Source organism: Colias eurytheme, chromosome 10 (genome assembly GCF_061535395.1).
Source record: "Colias eurytheme isolate Ceu_HAF_F1 chromosome 10, ilColEury1 Martin Lab GWU primary, whole genome shotgun sequence".
NCBI classification, from domain to species: domain Eukaryota; kingdom Metazoa; phylum Arthropoda; class Insecta; order Lepidoptera; family Pieridae; genus Colias; species Colias eurytheme.
This window is the reverse complement of record NC_142989.1, coordinates 6,187,114-6,206,923: the sequence shown is the minus strand read 5'-3', so window position 1 is coordinate 6,206,923 and position 19,810 is coordinate 6,187,114. Positions and strand designations below refer to the sequence as shown.

Here is a 19,810-nt window from a genome sequence, read left to right as displayed (position 1 = left end):
TGCATAGAATCTTTTCAAACGCACTAAGAACGACGAAAAAATGCTCTACGCCTGTTTACACTAAATGACATAGTGGGTTTAGAATGAGCATTCGCTCGTTTGATCTAAATACACAAATGCACCGTAAGAAATACGAATAGCTCTATATAATAGTTTACTATGAAGAGGTCATGCATCGTTCTAGTTTGCATAAATTTGCATCAAGATATTCTACAGTCGCTTACATTGCACATGATACTACCCTAAGGCATTGTACGAAGCTATTTTTAGTAAAATTAACTAAACTTGTTTCTTTATGACAACTCTACATAGCTTTCCACCCGCGGCATCGCCCGCGCAGTCAAAGAAAAACCCGCATAGTTCCCGTTCCCTTGGGATTTCCGGGATAAAACCTATCCTATGTCCTTTCTCGGGTATCAAAATATCTCTATACCAAATTTCATGCAAATTGGTTCAGTAGTTAAGGCGTGATTGAGTAACAGACAGACAGACAGAATTACTTTCGCATTTATAATAGGTATTAGTATGGATTTTCTATGCCATTAAGGGCTGATTTTTCAATCCTGGGTTAAAACTTATTCGTCGAATAATGTATAAAACTACCATTTTAAAAACGTATTCTAATTGCCCGTATTTGACAGTTTACGTGACATTTTAATATTATCGTGTAGATACCTAATACTTTATTGGACGGATAAGTTTTATCCAAGCATTGAAAAATCGGCCCTAAGCCAGTTAATATTATTAAATTATTAGATACTTCAATTACTTAAATCGCTTACCCGTCTTTAAATCATAAACTTTTCACTTCATTTCTTTTGACATTTATGCAAAGTGAACAGAATAATTCAAAACTCTCTTTTTATTAAAATAATACAAGAGCCTTTGAAACATTTAAAACAATTTCAGAACAAAGAGTCTATGGAGGCGCTTTGAGCGAATTTGTACAAAATAATTTACGTAATGACTAATTAGTCTAAAGTCTAAACAAAATTGAGGTCACTGCAAATAATGCTTACAACTATAGTCATGTAGATTCAATAAAAATAATTAGTAAGTACATTCGAATAAATGATACCTGTAATCTTAGCCTGTAATTAGTAATTTTAAATATCAATTTTTAGTTAGTATCCAGACTATTCATGTATTTTGCTACGACTATAATCATAATATTTATAACACCATACATATTTTTAAATAAATATTTGTGACATATACTCAAAAAAAACTTTTGTCTACATTATGTATTTTCACATTGGATTGTTTACAATAAGAAAATAAAAACTGAATTCGCTTCTTAGTTATTTATTTAATAAACACTTAAAATAGGTACATGATAATACAGATTTTTGTAACAATATGACTCGCTCAAGAAAGTATTACGTATTATTACGCTATTTGGTACAATTTTAGTCTGAAATGTGGGTATCACTTTAAAATATATTATTTTTTTACAATTTTGGTCTGAATGACGACTATCCGAAAGCATACAAATCACTTATGTTCTAATTGTTCCTCGTTCAAAATTTCGATTACCGTAGGTACCGTTTCGTTTATATTTACAAAACTTTCATACATTAACTATAGGTAAATATAAATATAAGTACAATAAATAAAATATGTATAATTATACAAATGACATAACAACATGAAAAATACATTTAATAAGTCACTCTCAACTTAATACATTGTTGGACTGTTGACAATGAAATCATGTTTTAGTATGTTACACAAAAACCATGTGGAGATCAAAAATTAAACGAATTTTCAAACGACGCGAACGCTTCCAAAAGCCACAGCAGTTCCCTATTTTTGCACATTATACTGAAAGGTTTAATTGATACTTCATAAGAAATTCCTTCTAGTGAGAATAATATTTATAAGAGTTTCTAAATAAATTGAATGTTCTTGCTTATGATAAAGTTATAGTATTCATTTTTTACCACGTCTAAGTTGGTAACACCCTGAAAACCAGTTTACTCTTCATTAGAATATCTCAGTAAAGCAAATTATATCTTGACTAGACTCCAGAAGTTAAATTTATGGTAATTGACGCTTTGTACGTCAAGTAACTGCCTTTGTTTTTAATAACACCAGTTTATGGAAATTAAAATATTCAGTTACAATTAGGGTAACAATATTCTTCACCTGAAGTAGCGCTGACAAAAGAAAACAGAAAACATTAACAGAGTGTATAGAAAACTACAATTAGTATATTTTATTTTAAAAATAAATCCCGTAGTACAACATAAATTAATGCGAAAACAATAAAATATATTCAATATATGCATAATGATACCACTACAAAATAAATTAAACAACTTACACTTCGCCAAAATTTTTACAACTATGTACAAAATCTTAACAGCTACACAATACAATAAACTTATGGTCAACAGGCCTATGAAATATTAAATTATAGTATCACAAAATGCGGCTGAGCTTTATCAAAATTTTATCCAAATCATCATCGTGAGCCCATATAATATTATGTTCCCACTGCTAGGTATGAGGGTACAGGCTCCACCACATATTCCACCACGCTGGCCAAATATTGTACACCAATTTCCTTCACCGTTCGAGCGGTGGTGATGTTATCAGCATGCGCAAATAAATTGAAAAATCTATCTGCATGCTCACCTGGTCTCGAACCCCCAACTTGAAGTCCGAGGTTCTCACCTAGCCACCTGCTCATTTTTAACAAAAAAATTTCATTCAAATTTTCGCACTTAATATTAAGATAGACCATGCGTTAATGAGAGGGGCGCTTAGCATTTTCATAGCAGCGGAGTTGGTTGACGCGGCGAGAGCGCTGGCTGCTGCTTCCACGCATTGGCGATAGGCGGCGTGCTCCAAGCAGGTGATGGCACAATAGTGCTCGTGCGCACACGCCCCGTCGCAAATGTTCGTGGGCTCGAACTTCACGTTGTATGCTCGGAGGTATCTATGAATTATAGCCAGGTATTGAATAGACTTTTATAACATTTTAAATTGCGAAAAGATGGTAAATAATTATAGTTTCTGCAAGATTTACAGCTGAGATTATAACTGAACTTTTCTTTTAGCACAGACACTGCACGCTATCATAATTTGCTAAATAGCGTGCCCAGAAGTATACCTACAGTATTTCAAAATACACGAATTATGGTAATATTTTTAAATCAAAGAATATTTCAGCAAAGTTCTTTTCTTTTAAAACATATATCGATTTAAAATATATATCATATTCTAGACAACAACAAGAATATAACCTACCTGCTAAAATACGTAGCATCTTGAATTGAGTTACTACGAAATTTTTCCGCCAGGTTATGAAGCGATTCAGCAGAAACGTCTCGAAGACCATAATATTGAGTGAAATTATATTCCGTCACCCATTCCGCCGCAGAATCCACGCGATTTGCTGAGGCCAAATCCAGGTAAAATTGCGTGAAATCTAATACCTGTAGGAAATTCATTTTTGTAATCTAAACTGAAAAAATACAATGATGGATCTCATTGTATTACTTAAGAGATTAAATATTTAAATATTACGCTTTGTTGTTAGCAAGAAAAGAAAATCTTCGTTGAGAAATCTCTTGTGCTCCTTACCCATTTTAATTATTTTCTACATTTACCTTTCAGTAACGGTATAATAAAAGCAGTAATGATCTACTTGAGAAGATCTCTCCCAAGTGTGAAATCTTAGTGCGTTCAACAAGCAGTGGCTAGCTATTTTTAAAGCTTTGTATTTTCCACTCAAGACTCTCAATGGAGGCTGTAGTGGTTCGTCTTAATAAAGCGCCCAGGCTCTTACTTGATCGATTATCCGTTGAAACAACTTTGCCATCAAATGAAAATGAATTCTCTGAGAAATTGAGTTATGAAAAAAATACTTCTTCGTGTATTATTTTATGATTTAACTTTTTATTATTTAATGCTAAGAATTCCGAGTTTTAAAATGCATGAATATAATCGTTATTGTTTGTCGATTTAATCTATGATACACTATTATCTATGCAATTAAAATGATAAAAATTGAGCCCTTTTTTATAAATGTACATTTTTTTCTTTATTTTACCTTTCCAGTATCTGTATCAAATTTGTAAAGACGCAAACCCGGATTAGATGAGCCTCCATATTCGTGGTGTGGACTTACTGATGGTGCCAGAAGAACCCACGATACTGGCCGTTCTGAAATTAATATCTATTAGATTCTAATAAATAAAAACCTAAAAATAAATTACAATGTAGAACCTAGTGTAATAAAGGAACAACTTTCTGGACATAGTTTACACTAACAGTCACACACTCATACATAATTTTGGCAATGAAATTGGCTTCTATAACGTAACTATGCAACAAAACACTGCCATAATTTTGTTAATTAGGAAGTACTATACTATTAATATTATAAATGCGAAAGTAACTCTGTCTGTCTGTCTGTTACTCAATCACGTCTAAACTACTGAACCAATTTTCATGAAATTTGATATGGAGATATTTTGATACCCGAGGAAGGACATAGGCTACTTTTTATCCCGGGAAAATGACGCAATCCCGGAAATCCCACCGGAACGGGAACTATGCGGGATTTTTTACGACTGCGCGGGCGAAGCCGCGGGCGGAAACCTAGTTTCAAATAAGTTTATGAGCCTGTTTTTTCCTATTTATATTCGCCTCGTACAAGAACACTTCGTCGTAAATAACCATTTATCAATAGAGTTCAATTATTTAGAATGTTATGTCAAACAGAATAATATAGGTACATAATTGGTCAACAAAAATAATTACATATTGAGCGTGGGAAGCGACATGTTCACAGTTCGAAGTTGAACCAACATTGTCGTTTTGTTTGACGAAATCTATATTAATTGAATCAACACAAGACAGAGACATGGCCTAATTAAATAATGCTATTAGTGGTTGTGTTAGAGCCCACTTTAGACATACTTACTATATATTTAATTTTCCCTTTGGCCTTTGATAATTAATATAGTAGACAAAATCTAATTTGGACTATGCCATTCGCTAGATTTAAATTTAAATAATATACTATTTAAAGACTGTGAAAGAAGACAAGGGGACAAACAATACTTTATATCCTACAGGCTAGAAAGATCTACCAAAACTACGTTTATTCCCACCTGCAGCACCGTCACCGTTAAGTACAGACTAATTTGAATACACTCACATTATATTGTACTTATTTCTCTCTTTTCAGATCCTTATACTTTATAAAAATTATTGAATTTTAAATTTAAAGTTTAAACTCACCTTCATCATAAATAACTCGAAAGGTATCAGCGTGTAAATGGCCAAAGAATTGGCCAGCAATAATTGGCGCATATTGACGCACCATTCTGAGATACTTTCTATTTGCATCTGCAGCTAGTATACTCCTACGGGAGTCGTAGCCAGGGCCTGCATGGCCCACTATGAAGACCTATATATAAATATTTAATGTTAAATATTCTGGTAAACTATAATTAGTTATACTTATTAATTAAACTTCATTGTTCTATCCATAACACCTTATGCCTAATTAACTTAATTACTACATCTATTTGATTTGAACAAAATATATTTCTAATTTTCATAAAAATTTTAACGAAATGAAAAGGTGATTTTCCTGTATTTAATTATCTTTACGAACAGAAATGTTATATAAAAATGTAAATAATTATTTTCATACGCCTATATCGGTAACTTTCAATTTTAAACTATACTATGACGAAAATATCAAACCAAACACGACATTAACAACTCGAAGTTAATTATTCGTTAGCTTCTAAGTTTTCTAAGCGCTTTTTAATGGCCGTTTATTATATTACAATTAGGTGAAACCTAGACTTGGAAGAAGTTAAGCTAAGCATATAATTTCTCTCTATAAAATAATATTTCAAAATTGTCAGCTTTTTGTAATAATAATAAGTATCGATACCGTCAAAAGGTACTTACCTTTTTCTTGTTAAACTGTTATTAACTATAAAACAGTATAGTTAGTAGTAGTATAGTTGACCGCCTCCTTGGTACAGTGGTTGACGCGTGAGCGTAGAACCGAGGGGTCCTGGGTTCGATTCCCGGTGAAGACGAAGAAAAAAAAAATATCTCGGTCTGGCAGGACACAGAAGGCTGATCACCTACTTGTCCCTAAAGAAAATCGATCAGTGAAACAGATGTATGAATAATGCATCTCCCCCTTACCCCACTAGGGGACACGGGACTTCACTATAAAACAGTATAATTTATAAATTAAAGTCAATCCCTGTAGATTGAATCTATAGGAATATCTTTCTCAAAATACTTTTGTAAATTAAAATTCAGCTCAACTTGATAAAGTATCATTAACTCCAATCAACCTCAACAATATCAATTTTGCAAAAAGTGATTAGTACCACCATTAACAAGCCAAGTGCACGGCCGAAATAAATCACCGGAAAAATCTCGTAGTTCGAGCGATTTGGATTCTTTCTTCCAATTTCAAAGGCTATTAGATTAACGAGCTTTTAATCTATAAGTTATTACTGTTGTCGATGTTCTCCGACTTCCTCAGTTATAGTTCTGACTTGTTGAGAAAGTGGAAACCTTTATCAAAGCCGCACTCAAAGTAAATTATTTGTAATCAGATTGTACGATCGTTGAAAATGTATAATTTTACGTAAACTTTGTAAACAAGATTTATGAGCGACATGTGGGTCGGGAGTTTTCAATTTGTAAACTTCAGGCCTTAATTTTTGTATTTGAAGAGTTGAACGTTCGTTGGTTTTACATATTATATTTTTAATGAATTTAAAAAATAACATAGTCTTTCCGAGGTTTGAAGATATTTTTTTTAATTGATACACTTACAGGATAAGAATTCACTGCACCGATAAACGATGAGGAATGAGGTACTTCACAGCGAAATTTATTTTTAACTGGTTTAATAAGTACAAAAATGTCTTCAGTTTCTGAATTATTTAATATTCTGAATTAAATTTTTTAATATTCTGAATTAAATTTGTTTTAGTATAAAGACTTGATATATCGTGTCTAATACAACGCTAGTCCAGCTTAGGGATCCTTCAAATTGATGACTGGTCAGGGACCACGAACGGCTAACTAATTCTGAAGCCAGGGCTCATTAAGTCTAATAGACCCCATTTAAAACATGGCTTTATTTAATTAAAGCCCATATATTCATACCGAACTGAAACTTTGAAATTATGACGAGTAATGCATGAATAAGCATATTCCATACTAACTTTTCGCACGCGGCTTCGCCGGCTTTCGCATTTGCCTATTGTAAGTAATCAATTTACAAAAAATTACTACGTTATATAAAAAACATGTTATATTGAACATTTCAAATAACTTGCCACTTTGTTCCGACAAACTTGAATTGATCCTAAACCTAAAGAGGTTGATAATCACTCTTTAGGTTTAGGATCAATTCAAGTTTGTCGGAACAAAGTGGCAAGTTATTTGAAAAAATTGGATATTTCCAAAGGCTGTGGACCTGATGGAATTCCTCCTTTGTTTTATAAGTCCTGCTATTACAATCTGGCGTCTCCCATTTGTCATTTATTTAAATTATCTCTCAATACGGGGACAATGCCAAAACTCTGGAAGCGGTCCTATGTCATCCCAATTTATAAATCCGGAAATAAACATAATATCAAAAATTATCGGCCTATTTCAAAATTAAATACGATCGCGAAATTATTTGAGAAAGTTGTTTATGATGCTATATTTCCACATATCAGACCAGTTATTATTGAACAGCAGCATGGCTTTATTGACCGACGATCCACAGAGTCTAATTTGTGTGAATTTCTTCATAATGTGGCTTGTGCTATGGACCGGGGTGGACAGGTGGATGTCGTTTATACCGACTACTCGAAGGCATTTGATAAAATCTCCCATTCGTTATTAATTCACAAACTTCGGGTGGCCGGTATACATGGCGATCTCCTACGTTGGCTGGAATCATACCTCAGAGAACGTAGCCAAGCTGTTAATATTAAAGGTCATTGTTCTTCCTTCATTCCAGTTACCTCTGGAGTACCTCAAGGTTCTCACCTAGGTCCTCTGCTGTTCAATATATTTATAAATGATGTTATTTGTCAGTTTAGACACTGTAATATCTTACTTTATGCGGATGACATGAAAATATTTAGAGTGATCAAAGATCAACGTGATTGCTCTTTACTACAGGAGGATCTTCTTAACTTGTGTCGTTACTGTTCTGCGAATTCCCTGCTCTTAAATGTGAATAAATGCAACGTTATTACTTTTACTAGAAAAATTAAGCCTATATTGTTCGATTACTCTTTGAATGGAACATCGCTGACTAGGTTGACTGAAGTAAAAGATTTAGGTGTCCTCTTAGATTATAAGTTAACTTTTTCAGCCCATATTAATTTTATTACAGCCAAAGCGTATCAAATGCTTGGTTTTGTCTTAAGAGTTGGTAGGGAGTTTAAAATGTGTTCAACTTTAATTCTTTTGTATAACTCGTTCGTACGAACTATATTGGAATATGCTTCTTCAGCCTGGAATCCTCAATATAATATCTACATAAATAATATTGAACACATTCAAAATAAATTTATCAAACATTTGAATTATAAACGAGCTAAACAGTCTGGTCCCATTCCGGAAGTGCTTCCTTTGATAAATCGTCGACATGAAAGAGACCAGGTATTCTTATATAAGATACTTAATAATAGCGTCGATTCTTCTTTTCTTCTAGGCAATTTACTCTTACGATGTCCGCGTATATGCTCTCGTGACAAAGCCCTATTTGCATTACCTAAATTTAAATCCAAATTTGCTAGAAATACATATTTATACCGTGTTTGTCATAATTATAATAATAATTTTAGTGACCTTGATTTATTTAACGAAAAATTCAAATCGTACAAAACCAAAGTTCGAAATAAATGCAATAGTAACTAACTAAGATATTTGAATTGTATTCATGCTTGTTATTTCTATAATTATTTGTATCCACAAGTAGACTGTTTGTGACTGAATGTGTATTTGTTTTTAAGAATTTAAATTTTTAGTGGAAACTTTACTGATATGTGTATGGTTTGTTATCTCTTGTTTATATGATATATTGTATTGTTTGTTTCCCAAATATAAATAAATAAATAAATAAATAAATGTCTATAATTATACAACAATGGACGAAATATTTAATGGTCGAAAGCTCAATTTTCTTTTCCTAGCTGCTGTATTTTGTCGTCACCAGAACTGTGTAAGGTGAATGTAACCCATTCAAGAGCATACCTTTATAAAACAGAATATTATAATATAATATTGTATGCTCTATCTAATTATTATTAGAGGTTCAGAAACAGTAAACCATGAGTAAACCACAAACAAGCTCTCGAATGCTAACATTAAAACTCCTTAATAAATTCTACGATTATCACACGTGTTTACTTACCATTTCATTATTAGCTGTGGCCTTTTCCAGTACTGTATCAAGCCATTCCCACTGACGCTGTGCTAGCACGCTACTCTCTTCACGATCAGTCAGTAAGTTTGTATTTAGCACCACAATCCGCAGTTTGCTCTGAGTTTGATCTATTGTGTAATATCCGCCTGTACAAAAAATTATATGAAGACAATAGTTTTCATGTTGAAAGTTATGTAGGTATGTAAATATTGAAATTTTGTTTATTTTCATGTAGTTAGATACAATTTTGGAGAACCTCGTTGATACAGTGTTGGATTATGCTAACTATTTCTCGAATACTTGTTTCGGGTTAATAACTAGAATATCTATGAACAATTGTACAGGTCATTATTCACTTATTAAATCACACATAAACCAAATACTTACCAATTTTCATAGTCTGTAAAGCTTCTAATGGCAGCCAATGACTCCACAAATTCGTTAAGCGCTCAGATGGCGCAGGATCAGTATGGCCCAGGACGGGAAACACAAAATGTGAACTGAACGTCATACTGAGCAACTCTGTTATGTTCCTGATCGCCTGGTACTTGCTATCCTCTGTCTCGTCATATCTTGATGCTATGATGTCGCTGTTTTCAAAATAAACTTTAAATACGTTGTGGAAGATAAGATAAGTATGTTAAATAGGATAAGGACAAATTGCCTAAATCAATAACTATTCATTTTTTTTTTTTGTTAGTTGATACAGTTTGTATTTTTATCAAAATATACGTGAAAAATAGTTCCATTTTCTTTTTCTTTTTTTAATACAAACTAGTGAAAAGATCTTCATTTTAAAATCAAAATCATAAGATGTAAAGTTCAAATGTAAATTAAATAAAAATGAATTAACCCTGTACGGATTTTCTGGAGCATGAACTAGGGTCTTTAAATTGATTTCGAGCAAATGCTAAGAAGTAGTGCTGCAACGTCAATATAGAAATGAAGTACGCCGCAGTAATTTCATCACGCTATCGTATAACATAATTTACATAGTAGAACTGAGTACCCAAATCTTCAGGGTCAATTTATTTCTTAGCAATAGTTGAGTCAATCTACAAATCAATTTCAATGTGTTAACTACCAAAATCACGATGGTAAATGATATTATAAACATCGCGCTGCAATGTTGCATTTTCATCAGTTGTATAATTATGTAGGTATTGATTTTTAGGCCTGCTGAAATTTCGCTAAATTCAATAGAAACTTCTCTTTTCACTTGTTACGATGAAATCTACACTCACAACAACACAACCAATCATAAACTAATAACGCAATTTACCGCCTAAAACTTACTTACCCGGTCCACAGCACGTATTCTATATTTTCAGAATGTCGGGTTCGCATGTATCGCAGAGCTGATACTATAAGCTCCAAGGAACTGTCACAGGAGTAGTCCCCGAGGCGACCGATGCCGCCATGGTGGCCCGGAGTCCCTCGCTCGTTTGTACGACGACATTCTAAAACATTTTCGCAATATAAAAGCAATGCTTGTGAAACAAAAGAAAAAACATGTATTTTAAACTTATCTAAAAGCTCTGAAAACAATCGGTGTTACAAAAATGGAATATATTTAACGCAAAATTTAATAATTTCCATATTATATTCCTAATTATTAGGTTTGTAATAATACACGTAATATCTGAATTGTTTTTGAAGTTGTTAATTTAAATGTACCTAATCAATAAGTTGACCCACAATTTTTATTGTTTCAAGAAAATTATAGACCGTATGCCAATATCAAAATATACAATTGGCTTAGAAACAAAATTTTTATCTTCAAAGATATAGAAAACTGTTAAGTTAATTTCTATCAGAGAAAAGCTTTTATAATCTTAAGAACCAAAGACGATTCTCGTATAAAGCAGCGAGCTCGAGCGGTTAGTACAAACATTATTGGAATACTGCAAAAACAAGAAAACGGCACGCTGTTATTGCAAAGTGCTAAGGGTTAGTGGAAACAGGCAATATTAAATTATTCAACAAATGTACTTACGTTTTCTTTTATCGCCGAGCGGTGTGTATAATGCATCGTAATGAAAGTCTGTTATGTGCCAGAAGTAACCTAAAACAAAGAATTTGCGTATTACCTGTGGGAATCTAATCTTATTTCACATATGAATTGATTCCTGCTCTTCCTTAACATGGAAATTACATTACAGGTGGACATAAAAGAAACAATTTCCCATTATATGCAAATCCGAACTCGTATTTCAGTATTAATACATGAGGACGTATTTAAGAGCTACAGAACCACAGACACACATACATACACTTAACGGTCAAAAATATAACCCTCTTCTTTTTACTTCGGCAGCGATAATGAAATCAAGTGGCAAATGCCAGAGTTAAAAAGTATTATAAAACCGCAGTGATATCCTCCATTTTAAACGCAAAAAATAGCAATCATAGGTGATAATAAATATGAACATAGATATTTATCGCTAATTAAAGGAGGTAAAGTTAACTAAGGTTCGAAACTTCTATGTGATCGACAGCTTGAAAGAAACTATTGGAAACTAATTACTGCAGACGTAGCATGTACCTATCAGCTACGCATGTTCTATTAAACTACATGTAAGCAAGTAAGTTTTGCGGTTACCGATATTATAATTATTACTGTTATCATAATTGATTAATTATTAGGAAGGATTTTTTATTAATTTACTTCTCATAGATTTCAAGTATTTTATAATAGAAGTTCGTAGCTTTTCTTTGTTATATAACCTTTCAATGTTGCAAGCATTATTTTTTTAATTTGTCAACGTTGTTTATTATAGGGATGTAACGATACATGATTTTGCCGATACGATACCGATACCGATATTTGTAGTAATGTATCGGCGATACCGATACCGATACCGATATCGATGGCTTGGTAGAAAAATAAATAGTGAATTATGCATAAAAAGTTACCAACATTTAACAGAGACAACTGTTAATCGTATTCTTTTAAATAAAAATGCCAAATCAAAAAACAACAAAACCATTTATTTTAGTATTATTATTTTCCGAAGTCAGTTAAACGCCGACACAAGAGTAGGAGATAAACACTGTTATGGCACAAGGAACAGAAATAGAATTGAAATGCCATTTTTCCGATTAGCTAAAGTTAAAAATTCATTTATGGGTCAAGGTATACGCTTTTACAATAGAATTCTTCATAATATTAAAGAGTTTAGTAGTTCTAAATTTAAAACTTATATAAAAAATGTACTAGTTCAGAGAGCGTACTACAGTATTCAGGAATATATGGACGATAAAAACCCATGGAGGGTTGTCGCGAAAAAACCACAGGACAGTTCTTTGGCATGTTATTATGATATATTATGATGTTACATATGTATTTTGTAAAATTGTAAAACTGACATGATTTCAAAGAGCAACTATGGAGTTTCTTGCCGGTTCTTCTCCGTAGATACTGCTTTCCGAATCGGTGGTAAATTTTAAAATATGTAATGACGTTTCAAAAGTGCTTCTATAAGAAGTCTAATTGAATGAATAAATGTTTGAGTTTGAGTTTGAGTTTGTAAACTTTAAGTAATACACATACAATCAGTACCTAATAAAAGTTTACTATTGGTAGAGTTTTTTCAGAAAACAAAGTGCGCACGCGCGGGCGGCCTCCCGTATCGTTCATTGGGCGCGGGTTTTTGAATTATTTGATATCAAAAAAATTGGTTGTTTGTAAAGTAGGTTTACGATCGAGATGTTTACGTGATAACATAATGCAGTGGCAGCGCTCGAGATGAAACGGGAGATCGGTCCGTCTCTCTCTCGTTATACCTGCAATCGCGCTCGTGAGGTTTTGGTGTGACACAAGTTTATGAACATGTCACCCGACTAAAACGATTTTAAAAACTTTATCACGTCAAAAAATTAAAAAAATTCAAAATTATTTATTTCTTTCCTTTACATAAACAAATTTGTGATTGGAACACTCCTAGTAAGCAAATAAAATGCTTGTGTCAGGAGGTTCCGCTCTTCCTTAACACTATTACAGAAACAGAAATAAAACAATATGAATGAATACAATGCAAAAACATAAAAGAAAAGAAAGAATTTAATAAAAAAATATCGGTATCGGTTGATTTATTATCGGCGATACCGATATATCGGCTTGCCGATATATCGGCCGATATATCGGTATCGGTATCGGTATCGTTACATCCCTAGTTTATTATATATAAATTCATGATATTACGCAATAAGTGAATCGTTGTGAGGTTAACAAATCCGTTTATTTTAATTTTAATAAAGAAAATTTTTTCACAACCACTTTTTATTAAACTTTCAAACCGTGGTATTTCAAGAATTCTCTTTGAGTTATTTTTATCACGGTTGTCTTATAATTTTAACCTTATTACAAAAGCACTAAAATATTTATTTCGCTTCCTTTTGATTTAAACTTTAAAGTTTCAAATTGTTTAGGATAACTATTTACCGTAGGTATATTTAAGAGACAGTTGTGCTGTTTCACTGAAGTAAGTAAATGTCGGTTTTACTTTCCCCCTTAAAAAATATTAAAAGTATGTACTTACAGAAGTTTTACAACTATACATAATAAAATATAATAATAGTTCAATTTAATTAAGAATTTCGTTGAAACATCTCGTCGTGAACCGCGCCAATATAATTGAGCATTTACAATCAAAAGAAAATATGCGAAGAAAGAAATACGTCCAGAACAGATTCCTTTTAATAAATTGGAATTTAATACTCCTGGCCGTCTTAAATAACTGTTGGTCGGAATCTCTTTCGAGTACAAATCAAGAAGAATATTAACGCACCTTTAATAAGGTAAATAACAAGAGAGGAAAAGGCAATGAAATTAACTAAATGTGTTTTGTGACGGGAAAATATAAATAAAACAAGAAAGTAAATATTTTAGCCAAATCATAAGAACAAATGTGTCATGATGGCTGAGCACTCCTATTACAGTTCAATTTTGATTTTAGTTCGTGTTCTGCCCATCTCAAACATGATTTTGATGGATGAGACAAATTATTAAATTAATTTTGGCCCGTTCGGTCCTCACTTATATACCTACTTGCTCCATAGTTATATAACTATCAACCAACTTAAGTGTAAGTATTATATATTATGTATATTGTATACCTTACGTAATACCTTTTAAAGAAGATTAGTTCTCTTAATTTAATGAAAGCTTTAACTTCATCCAATTCAACAATGCCTCATCTTGATTTTATAGAAACATGAACGGAAGAGAATATTTATTTAAAGAATACAATCAAACTATACTACACAAATAATAACATTCAACGTATATTAAAATAACTATTTACAATATAAAACACCGCTGGGTGTATAAATGTTGATTTAGTAAACAAAATCATTTGTTACGTAGCTGTAGTGGCGAGGGTAATTCGTTTTAAATAAAATTATTTATTCAATGCAATACATTCTACAAGAGAAATAAGAAATACGTTATTTGTGATTGGCTTGCATGTTTTATAGCGATTGCAGATACATTTTATACAAACACTAACGAAAGGTAAAAATGTGTGTGAAAAGCGGTAGGTATATAAAAAAGTAGATAGGTTCGGTTTATGTATAATTTAATTTCTTACAAATTCCGTTCCTTGTAAAGAAATTGCATAACTACATGGAACAGTTCAAAATTAAGCGATTCTATTTTTAAACATACACATTCATTGAACATTTGAGTATAAAAACATTTCATTAGAATGTAATCAATTATACGCGGTTTTCAACACAACAATGAAGCTGACTCAACTTTCAGGGCTTTTCGGGCACAATTTAACAATGTATAACATAATAATAGAAGCGCAATCACAATTCAAATTACTCATTGAGTCTATAATCCGAATACAAAAGAACAACCGCCAAGTAGGTCAACACCTACAATATAATTACGTTCAATGAGGGTAAGATGGCGACCAATTTTGCGATATAATTAAAATTGAAATGTAATTAGACCGAAATCACATCGAAGATATACGAGCTGACGTTTCTTGAACAATGACCCACACACTCGCATTCTGAACACAAGACACACACACATACAAGCGGTATCATCAATCAAGCTTCCAACAAAGGGAGGAAGTCTGTGATTAGCAAGCCTAAATTATTATCAACCGGCGTATGTGCCAAGTGCAGACTACGACGATTACGATTCTCAGAGGGAACAACCTCTGTGGTTTGATCATAATCTTTTTGTTGGGTTCCTGGCTTTTGTTAAATGTTAAGAATTATTTAGAATATTTTCTTCATGTCTTCTTATGGTAAAACCTTTCAATTCTTAGAGCAATAAAGAAAGAATATAATACGAATAAATGTTACAATAACTTAATAATGCACGGTTTTTGGCCAACAAAGCTAAATCTCCTTCTCGGCAGCTAAAAATACCGTAACATAGAAATCTCGAGAGATTCAGATCGGGGGCGGCAATACCCCAAATGTAGAATTTATTTATTTATTATTTATTTATTTCAGAACCAAAGACACATATACATATTATCACAATACTCTGCCAAACTGTAAAACAGTTTGTTGGCAGATGTAGCTCCATTTTACAAAATATGTACTTCCATTTTACTTATAAAACACTACAATTTAATTTAACACTTTGATATTCTAACAGCTAACAATGTTACATTTCAACGGCCACAGATCATCAACACATCAACTCACTCTCAAATGCATTTAAAAAATATCTTCTTAATTCCTTCCTAATAATTCCATCCTTCCTATCACTTTCCTTAATTTTCATTGGGATTCTATTAAACAGTTTTGGCACTAAGTACTTCCTATGTCTCTGCCCATAGTAGTTACAATAGTGTGGCACTTCTAATACATTTTTAGTTCTTAAGTTATAAGACATTGTTTTATTAATACAGATTTTAAATTCATCATTATGAAATTGTTCCATTGCTATTAACATATTTACCTTCTCATGAACAGGCAGCATCTTGCACTCTACAAACAAATAGTTATAATCATTATTTTTTTTACAGCGGATTTTTACTTTTTCATGTGCTAATATTTTAATAAATTTTAATTGAAGCGCTTTTATTTTATCAAGGTAAGTCTTAAAAGTGCGCCCATAGCTAGCCAATCCATAAGAAAGCAGTGAGTCAGTCAATGCATAGTACACAATATACATAGTGGCCTTATCTAAAATAAAACTAAGATGATGAAATTTAACAAGAACTGCCCTCAGCCTATCCGAAAGATTAAGAATATGAGATTTCCATGAAAAGTATTTATCAATAGAAGAATAGAAGAATCAATCGACCGCCGTTTTCCCTGATGGACCATTTTTAGTTCCATTTTCGTGGTATATTTAAGGCTTATAGTAACAAGGCAATTTCGAAAACTACATTAGAACTATAATTAATTACTTCGAACCTCGTTTCAACTCAGTAGAAACTTTTTTCAAACAGTAGCAACCGCTTGAAAATAGCTTACAGGATTACATGCACTAAATTCATCTCGTTTACAAGTTTGTATTTTCAGGAAACAGTTTTGTATTCGACAAATACGTATATTAGTGTTGAATGCTGGAGAAAGTTGTAACTCATTTGCTAACATGCAACGCTAATGATTTAGTACAAGCTATTGCCCGCAGCTTCGCCCGCATGGTCAAAATAAATTTTCATAGTATAAAGTTTCATTTAAAAATTTAACAAAATTATTTATTAGTAGATGTCTAAATCATAGTGTCTATCGTATATCATAGATAGACACAGCCCAAACTACTGAGTTTGGGCTGTGCATTGATATATTTGTCAATCTGTAAGTCACCTTTTATATCGATAAATCGATATATTATCCTAACGCTCCTCCTTTATTTCAAAAAGAACTACTTTTTGCCATTTTGCCACAATCCTGTTACGTATATACCTCTGCATATTTCAGTTTAACACTAGCAATCGACGTACAAACACTATCTATCCAAACAAGATTTTTCTCTGTAATACATAATTTACTTTATCTAACTTTAATCCGGGTAAAGCCGGGCGAGAGCGAGTAGGTAATAAATTTACTTACTTGTTCTTTTGAATTAGTTTGCCTCGATGAGATTGCTTTCTAGCTATAAATCTGCTTTTTATACATTTACCATATATTTTCGTTTGGACAGAATAATATATGTTTAATTTACCTTGTACCTCATGATACAAGAAATTGATTTAATCTCGCGAATAATCTGCTCTTAAGAACTTTTATCACGATTGATTTTGGAAATCTTCAGACACGGATTTCTATTATAGTGCATTGGAGGAATTTCGGATGAGGGGTAATTTCAGAAAATTGTGAATACCACTATTAGAGCATCGCTTTATCGTATCGCGAAGGAAGGGCATGAAGATATATATAGGTTTGATATTATTAGCATACATATTTGCTTAATCTATCGATAGTTACGAATTAATTTAACATATACGTATTTACCCCGTGGCCGTAATTACCCCAATGCACCTTACGTGTTTCTGTATAAGTTGAATAGGTATGTTTTTTAAATGTTTAATTCTAATTCTTAACTACAGTCTATTGATGGGTGACATAGCGGTGTTCCACCCGCCTACGTGCTACGGAAGCCACGTACAAAATCAGTTGAGCTGTTGGTTTATAGGAATCTTAAAATGAAGTCTACAAATACAGGTCACTTGAATCATTTTCACAACAGTTTAGCCACTTTCAAAAATACTTTAAATGGTAGATTTTACATGATAGTGTCTCCCTAGCCATTGGAATGGAATTGAAATCTATGCAGAAAATAAGGTAGATATGAAAATTGTGTTCACACTTTCAATGTTGGTATACGACGTACATATATTATCTTACTTACGAGTTTTCCGAAGTTTCAAAGATTTTGAGATGAAGAATAATTGCACACGTAGGAAATACTCAGCTTTTCATTATTTATCAAACATTTCCAAGAATTTAAGAATAATAATGTTCAACATAATTTCAGCTATCATAACTTGTTACTTAATAAATTAAGTAATAAGGAAACAAACTCAACTCTTTATCCAAGAGTCTCTAACATTATTATGATATTATGTATATTTTCGATTGAACTAAACTAATTTGTAAAGTAGGCATTATAATATAAAATTAGTTACAGCCCACGGCTCACTGATTCCCGAATAAAAAGCATATATTCTAGTAGGAATACTGAGAAATCCCAACTCACACAGAATCACTACATTAATATCTTTACTTATTTTGTATAAATATATATATATTTATCCCTCAAACAAACAGCCGTCCTCTGAAGACAAAAATGCATTTAAACTGGCGTCCACCTGCTTTTGGCGTCCGAATACTGGACGCCACTTTGATAGCCAGTGGCATTTACGTCCTATTGGTCCTGACAAACCGTAGGACAAATATCGATAGATGCCAAAATATCGCTTAAATGGCTGCAATAATATATTAAAAAGTTCCAGAAAAAATCTTAGCGCAGATGAGGCGCTGCTGTCGCGCGTATATTTACAGTCGTATAACTTGGAGATTTCCTGACTCCGACTCCGCGTATTTGGCGTCCACAACTGCGACGTTGCCAGCTCGTTCGCAACAATAGATCACAATCATAATATTTACCACTGACTGCAATTATAACAATATATTCGCCGTAGGAGGTGTACGCGTTGCGTATCATTAGGAGCCCGAGTTTATTTAAAAACTTTTAAAAAGTCAGTGAAAGTTTAAAAAAAAAATACGTGCAGTTACTGGATTTTTTTTAAAAGAATACTTGAGGCGTCATCTACAATCGATATAGAAGCCAAAAATATAGTTTTTAGAATTTTTGTCTGTTTGTCTGTATGTACGTCCGGGATAAACTCATGCATGGATTTACTTGAAATTATGCATGAATATTACTAAGAGGTCGGGTCAGGCTATAGGCTACATATTATCAAGCTATCACCTACGGGGCAGAAGAGTTCGTTTGTTTGGTTGAACGCGCTAATCTCAGGAACTACTAGTACGATTTGATTGATTTGATTCTTTCAGTGTTGGATAGCTCATTTATTGAGGAAGTCTATAAGCTATATAATATCACGCTAAAGCTAATAGGAGTGGAGCAGTTATGAAAAATGTTACCAAATTGGAGGAAATTTAAGCGACGGTAGCGGAACAGTAGTGTTTATCGTGGGTGAAATTCTTTATAAGCCATAAGATTTAAAGCGAAAAGACCACGATCGTAACTTTCAGTTAAAATAACAACATCCATACTATATCTACACTAATATTAAGAAGAGGAAAACTTTGTTTGTTTGTTTGATTGTAATGAATAGGCTCATAAACTACTGGACCGATTTTGATGAAATTTGGCACAGATAATCTTTAGACCCTCAGAAAGAACATAGGCTACCTTTTATTGCGAAATAT

General features: G+C 32.6%; 1 protein-coding gene across 1 annotated transcript in view; it reads right to left on the bottom strand.

Moving 5' to 3' along the window:
• Positions 1-1,338: 1,338 nt before the first annotated feature.
• The window catches only part of LOC149905218 (cyclic GMP-AMP phosphodiesterase SMPDL3A-like), a 33,705-nt gene continuing 15,233 nt past the window's right edge, over positions 1,339-19,810 (bottom strand). Inside the window, exons 3-10 of the mRNA XM_090106258.1 lie at positions 11,427-11,495; positions 10,731-10,890; positions 9,818-10,020; positions 9,419-9,576; positions 5,257-5,425; positions 4,061-4,173; positions 3,256-3,443; positions 1,339-2,944 (exon numbers count right to left, since the gene is read on the bottom strand). Coding sequence (XP_089962384.1) covers positions 2,716-2,944; positions 3,256-3,443; positions 4,061-4,173; positions 5,257-5,425; positions 9,419-9,576; positions 9,818-10,020; positions 10,731-10,890; positions 11,427-11,495 — 1,289 coding nt within the window. The 3' untranslated portion in view covers positions 1,339-2,715. The remainder of the gene's footprint in view (positions 2,945-3,255; positions 3,444-4,060; positions 4,174-5,256; positions 5,426-9,418; positions 9,577-9,817; positions 10,021-10,730; positions 10,891-11,426; positions 11,496-19,810) is intronic.